Below are 7,500 nucleotides of genomic sequence, written 5' to 3'. Positions count from 1 at the left end.
GTAATTATGATATTTAGGCGGCAGCAATAATAACTGCCTCGGGTCTTGCTTACTGGAACCCGGAGCCCTGCAGTGGTTGACAAAGGTTGTCTAGGACGTTCCCTGAGATATTCCTGGGAGGAAACTTTGGATTATTATCTGTGTTGTATCGGTGTGGGCTCTTTCTATGTCGTCAGCTGAAAGTAGTAGGAAGAGGAGGAGAGCAGTCGCCGGTTGTCAGGTTTCCATGTATGATTAAGAAATTAAGAAATGCAGATAAAATTGATAAGAATATCTTCGGGCCCAGTCCTGGGACAAAGTGTCAGCCCTTCAGGGCTCTACCTCCCGATGGAGGTATGAGGGTTGATATCCAGCTTGCAGGACCTCGACATAGCAAGCAGGCACACCTTTTTTGTCTCTTGTACTTACAACCGTGGCGATGATAAGATTCCAGCCGGCAGTCATCATATTCTATTAAAATTTAGATATTGCGTGCTTTGATGTGTTTAAAGATTCATTTAGTTATTGAAATGTTTCCGGGAAGGGGTCACCGTAATTATGTTTTCATCTCGTGTTTAAGTATATCGTATGTAAGTTTTTGTTTGTAGCATAATATTGTATCTGCAGTTACCGTGGCCTTCTTGGGGTTCGATACGACCATGAAAGGCCCTGGCAGGAGAGTCGGTTTATCAGACTTAAACGTGAGATCTAGCACATAGACTGTGGTCCCTTGGTAGTTACATAGAAAATAGAACTACTACTCATAGCTAAGCGCTCTTTGGAACTTGACGTCTGCGTCTGGCCTGTCAGCTGATATCGAAGTGGTGGACCAATGATTCACCGAATTCTGCCGAAAGGGGTGCAGTCGGATGCTCAGAGTCTTCGCGCGGCGCGTAAGACCCGACTGAGGGTGATCACGCCGGAGGGCAAGGAGGTGAACTGCCTACCGGTCTTCGAGAAGAGCGACGCCGTGGACAGCCTGCCCCTGAAGGTCCCCAGGATGAAGGGTCCTTACGAGGAGGACCGAGTCAAGGTCGAGAGGGTTTTCAAGGATGAGGGGTCGCCCTTGATCGCTACCTCAGAGTCGAAGGAGGAGGCTACTGTGACCACCATCATCTATTCCTCTTCGCCACCGCATTCTTGTCCTCCTCCAGCCTCCCTTGTCCATCCTCATGCCCCTCCCCCTCCACCTTCCCCTCCTTCGCCTCCGGCTGTCACTCCAGCTACCTCTACTGCTCCTACAACCTCTGCTATTCCCACAACATCTGCCACTCTTGATACCTCGTCTTCTCATTACGACGTTCTTCATCCTTATCCTCAGCCTCCTCAGCCTCCTACTCCTACTCCTCCTCCTCCTGAGGCTCCCACCGTCAAGGTGGAGTCTTACGAAGTCACAGACCTGGCTCCTGCTCTTCCGGTGTCTTACCAGGAGATGCCCACGACCTCCCCTGCGGCCGCCGCCGCCGCCACCACCGCTTCCCCCTCGTCTGGGGTGGACTTCCCCCAGAAGACCTTCCACGAGCCACTGCCATCTATGACCCAAAGGTACCGGTATCCTGCAGAGGATCCGGTGAATACCTACCACATGGAGGCCATGCCGCCCCCACCACCGCCCCGGTACTACTACAACAATATCATTTACGTCACCCCTCCTTCCCCACCACCCCCAGCAGCACCTCAACCTCTCCAACCCCAGCCGGCACTTCCGACGTTGGGGCGGGTCAAACAGGAGCCCGGATACCCTTACGAGGCAATGGACGACTGCTATGAGGGTCACTCCTCTTCGTCAGTCAACTCCTCCGCCTCGGACCGCAAGCCTAAGGCGTCCTACGAGAACCTGTCGGACTTCAAGACCATATTTCGGGACACTCACCGTCTGCTGTATGCACCAAGTAAGTAGCAGAACTACTGCTGGGGGAAAAAACTCAATTTGTTAAACAAAACAGGGGCATGTTTAACATCTCGCCTCACATTATTCCCCTAATACCCATGGCCAGCAAAATATTAAATATCTAAACCACCCTTTGTGGACATTTCGCCCACGGACGTTTGGGCCGGCATTCTCATCCTTTCCCAGTGTCCAATCACCCCCCCTTCTCCTCCTCCTCCTCCTCCTCTTCCTTCCCCCCCTTTTCTCTCCCCGTTCCCTCCTTTCCCCTTATTTAATCTCAAGCATTTGTATCTCAACTTGTACTTGAAAAAGCTGTAATAAGCGAAACGTCGTACAAATAAAGGCTCCGTCCTCATATGGTGTTTATCTCGTCAATTTGTTTATACAAGCTTGGAGAAGGGAAAGAACTTTTATCATAACTTGATTAACATATTTTATATTTGCGTGTCTGTATTAGCTATATCTATCTATCTATCTCTCTCTCTCTCTATATATATATATATATATATATATGTGCAAATCTATGTATACATACATACATACATATATATATATATATATATATATATATATATATATATATATATATATATGCTCATGCGTATATAAACAGTATATATATATATATATATATATATACACTCATGTGTGTATAAACAGTGTATATATATATATACATATATATATATATATACATATGTATATACTTATATGTGTATCTATACAGTATATATATATATATATATATATATATATATATATATATGTATATATATATGTATATATATATATATATATATATATATATATATATGTATATATATGTATATATATGAGTGGAAAGAGTGGTGAGTTATATATATATATATATATATATATATATATATATATATATATATATATATATATATATATATTATATATATATATATATACATATATATATACATACATATATATACATATATATATATATATATATATTTATTTATATATATACATATATATATACATACATATATATACATATATATATATATATATATATATATTATATATATATATATATGTAATATGTATATATATATGTAATATGTATATGTATATATATATATATATATATGTATATATATATATGTATATATATTTATATATGTATGTATGTATATATATATATGTACATACATATATATATATATATATATATATATATATATATATATATACATATATACACGTCTGTAAACACTTGTTTTTGGTAAGAATTAGAGCGAGAGTATAATTAAATTCACCCTGTATTGAGTATTGACTACATAAGATATAAACGGTCATCGTACTTGGGATTTAGTGATATCTTCCCTAATTAGACTCATTTAACATTCAGTTAGGGTTGGAGAGTAATCTGTCAAAAAAAAAAAGTAATTCTGATTACTTTTGACATCTACTTACTCCCTGTTCTATTACCTTATTAAATCCCTGCTGTACCACGTCTATGAGATTATATCTTCGGCACGATATTGTCCCCAGAGATAGAAGAGCTATTTACCGCTGTAGCGAAAGAATTCAAACAAAAGTTTTGTATTGATAATTTTGGGAGGGGGACTGTTTTGGGGTTAAGTCGAAAGCTGTGTACATATTTTTTTTGGGTATGTTTGGGTGGGTGTATATGCTTGAAAACGACCGCATGTAGTCAATTTTATTCGATATTTCACGCTGAGACATTAGGCGGAAAGCAGTGAATGCCAAAGTCGCCGCTGGTCCTCCGAAGGCGCCGCCCTCGTCAGATGCAGCACCGCGTCGTCTCTATCAAGTATGACCGCTCAGGTTCTTCGTCGGCGGAAGCAGCCACGCCCATATCCGTGCCAATGGTCTCCTTCTCCAATTCTTCCTCTTTCTCCTTCTCTTCCATCTCTTCTTCCTCTTCCTCTTTATCCTTCTTCTTCTCTCCTTCTTATCTTCTTTGTCTTTTTTCTCTTTCTCCTCTCCAACCTCTCCTCCTTATATTCTTTCTCTTTGTTCTGCTTCACCTCCACCTCCACCTCTTCCTCCTTTTCCTTCTCTTCCTTCTCTTAATTATTTTCTTCATTCTCATTTTCTTTCTCCTTCTCCCTTTCCTTTTCCTTTAACTTCTGCATCTCCGCTTCTGTCTTCCCCTTTTGCCACCTCCCCTACACCATCTCCACTGCCTCTTCCTTATCTACTTGTCCTCATATTTTTTTTCTTCACCTCCTCCTCTCCACTCCTCTTCATCTACCCTTTTCGCTACCGACCGGGATGTGGTTGTGGTGTGAGGGTGTGGGGAGCACACGGAGATACATCTCGGGAAAGTACAATCCGATAAGGAAGGCGGGCGTGGGCGCTAAGCGGCCATCATGTTTTTTCATTTCGTCTGCCTGCCGCCAAGCGACTTTGTTCATCTGAAGTGGGGGGAGGAGAAGTTAATAGGGGTTTCGAAGGCCCATCGGAGGTAGTAGTGAGCGTCGCCGGATACTTTTTCATGGCTGCTACCAGTTGATTTTATTGAACTGGAGCTGGGAAATCTTTAGAGTTAAATGATCAGCTTGTTGCTCTGAATGGGATGGGGGTTACCACGGAAATTAATGAAATAACCAGCGTAGAAGGAAAAGTGTCATCTGGTGCGGAAGGGGTTCTATATACTATATATATATATATATATATATATATATATATATGTATATATATATATATATACATATATATATATATATATATGTATATATATATATATGTATATATATATATATATATATATATATCTATATATATATATTTGTGTGTGTGTGTACTTTTTGTCCACCTAGTGGCGTGTTTGGGAGTATAGTATAACGTCGACGATATCCAGCGCTTTTATCCGAGAAGACATTATTGTGACGGAGAGGTGTTCATAGTGATAGTACAGGAAAGAAATGAAGAAGGCAATCAGGGGGAGGTGATTCTCCAGTCTTAAAAGAAGGGAATGTGCATAGACCAAATATAGGACTAGGGTTTGATTCCCAATGGCTCCCAGTGACTGACATTCGGATCCTTGAGATCAAAGGTCAGAGGTGATGGCATGGGTCGCAGCTCGGCGCCTCCTGGCGTGAGCCATCTGAATTTTGAAGGAAATCGACTGACGACACCTTAAACGAAATTCCGAAATTTCCTTCGGGATCCAACTGGGGGCTGTAAGCCGCTGGTAATGCATATATTGCTGTTGCTGTTGCAGACGGTGGTGCGGGTGAGTCAGAAGATCGGCAGGTCCGCCAAGCGCCAAGGGCCTAAGGAGGCACCCTGAGTTTTTTTTTGTGGCTGTCGTCGTGAGATTTAATTCAAAGAGTTACAAAGGAAAAGCATGCCGACAGGAGACCTTTTGGTCCATAAGTAGGTCGGATGCGAATAAATAAACGAATAACTAGTTAAGTGAATAAACAAATAAATGAATAGATGAAATAGATAATGAAAAAAACAGATAAATGATAGTAGATAAATAATAATAATAGATAAATGAATAAAATGAAATAATAAATGACAGGCATTGCAGCATATTGCGTAGGTGTTTATATAAATGAATCTTAAAACTTCAAACAGCACTAAATTGCACTGCCTCTGCAGGAAATTTATTCCATTCATTTACTACACGACTGGCGAAGTTGTTTCTACCCATTTTCAAATTATATTTACTTCCTGACGGTTTGAAACAATTATTTCTTGTCTGATTCGCATACAGTGTGAAAATTTCATCACTTTTGATACTGTCAATTTTCTCTAGAACCTTAAAGGCTTGTATCAAATCGCCCTTCAGCCTACGCTTTTTTAGGGAAAATATGTTTGTATGTTTTAGTCGATTTTCGTATGATTTATATCTGACAATTGGAATACGTTTTGTGGCTTGCCTTTGTACTTCTTCCAATCTGCCAAAGTCTTTAATGAAATTCGATAACCATGCGGATAAACATATTCCAAATGTGGACGAACTTACGATTTATATGGCTTGTTTATGATAGATTGACTTTTAGAATCAAAAGATCACGCAATTAGTCCTAGAAACTTGTTTGCTTTCTTTAAGGCGGAAATGTTTTGCTTAGATGATTTGAGATCATTACGTCGAGGTCCTTTTTACTACCCACTTTTGTTAATGAAATCCCAAATAACTTGTAATTGTACTTATTGTTATTTTTACCCCTGTGCGACCTTGCATTTACTTGGGTTAAATTTCATCAGCCACTTTTGAGACCATTGCTGTAGTGTATCTAAATCTTCTTGGATATCTAACTGGTTTCAGTGATCATTTGCCATTCCGCACAGTATCATCAGCAAATTTGGAAACAATAGATTTCAGTCCGTGATCTGTATCATTTATAAATACTATGAATAGAAGTGGACCAAGAACGGAACCCAGGGGAAATCCACTCGTAACATTTTTCCATCTAGAAGTTTTGCCATTTAGAAGAACTCTGTTTACGATCGTTTAACCAATTACTAGTCCAACTTAATAAGCTACACTTACTCCGTGTGAAGCTAATTCAGCAAGAAGTCTTTTGTGCGTGACGGTATCAAAAGTCCTCGCAAAGTCCAGATATATTAAATCTATATTGTTTCTTTTGTCATAATTTGAGATGATTGTGTTGTAGAATTCGAGTAAGTTAGTTACATAAGAACGTTTCTGTCTGAATCCATGCTGGCTATTCACACAAGGACAACAGGCACTTCCTATTCCCCCTTTCCCTTCCTTTCCAACCCAAAGATTCCCTCAGTTGATCGTGACCACCGTTCAGTCCCTGGGGAAGAGGGGTGGGGGTGGAAAGGGTCCGATTTTTGGTTGAACAAAATCGTCTGTCGGGAGCCACTAGACGATTTATTGTGTGCCCAAAGTTTAGAAGTGCTGGATCGACACGATCACTCACTCACCACGCACTTTTTTATTACTTATTTTTACTTGCTTGTTTTTTTTTTATTTATTTTTCTTTATTATTACTATTATGAATTGATTAATTTATTCATTTTACTTTATTTTCCTTCTTTTTATTTATTCAATTATATACATATTTATTCATCTATCTATTTTTTTTTCTTTTTTTTTCTTTAATTTTCTTGTTAGCATCATGGTTTTTACGACGACGGTCCCTTACACGGGTTGGTTCAATAGTGTGCAGCCTTACCCCGGTTCTGTCGGCGTTACTCCGGATCCTTAGTCCGAGGGCAAATTATCTAAATTTGCTAAGCATGTGTTATTAATTACGAAGATATCAAACTGTTGGTGATATTAGCTAAAACTGTACACATAAGTCTTAACTTTACTTGTATGATGGAAGGATTGATTAATTGATTGATTGGTACAGATCATGATAAGAATATAAAGTTCAGATTAAATCCAGAGACTTGAAGAGCCTGAAAGAATAATTTCAATTTTGTTTTCTTTAATATATTAATTTATCTATATTTTCTATTTATACACACATCACATTATTTTATCAATTTCATTATACACACTCGCAGTTGCGACAGAAGTGTTGCAAGCGTTTCCGTGAACAGTCGTCCAATATGAACCGCTTACCCGCGAGGTCCTACCCTCAAGTAAATAAAATCGCCACGGGCAACCAATATAAAGACACGCGTCGAGTAAGTTGTGC

General features: G+C 39.4%; 1 protein-coding gene across 4 annotated transcripts in view; it reads left to right on the top strand.

The window, feature by feature from the left end:
• The window catches only part of pnt (ETS transcription factor pointed), a 729,717-nt gene that overhangs the window by 189,302 nt on the left and 532,915 nt on the right, over positions 1–7,500 (top strand). For 3 of the 4 annotated variants that reach the window (XM_076191624.1, XM_076191625.1, XM_076191623.1), the window contains exon 2: positions 607–1,871. The exons of the other annotated variant lie outside the window; for it this stretch is intronic. In XM_076191624.1, coding sequence (XP_076047739.1) covers positions 812–1,871 — 1,060 coding nt within the window. In that variant the 5' untranslated portion in view covers positions 607–811. The remainder of the gene's footprint in view (positions 1–606; positions 1,872–7,500) is intronic. 4 annotated transcript variants of the gene reach the window in all.

Source organism: Oratosquilla oratoria, chromosome 10 (genome assembly GCF_046742065.1).
Source record: "Oratosquilla oratoria isolate Oo_2021 chromosome 10, ASM4674206v1, whole genome shotgun sequence".
Classification (NCBI taxonomy): Eukaryota; Metazoa; Arthropoda; class Malacostraca; order Stomatopoda; family Squillidae; genus Oratosquilla; species Oratosquilla oratoria.
Note: the sequence above shows the minus strand (reverse complement) of the source record. Positions and strands in the feature narration are given on the sequence as shown.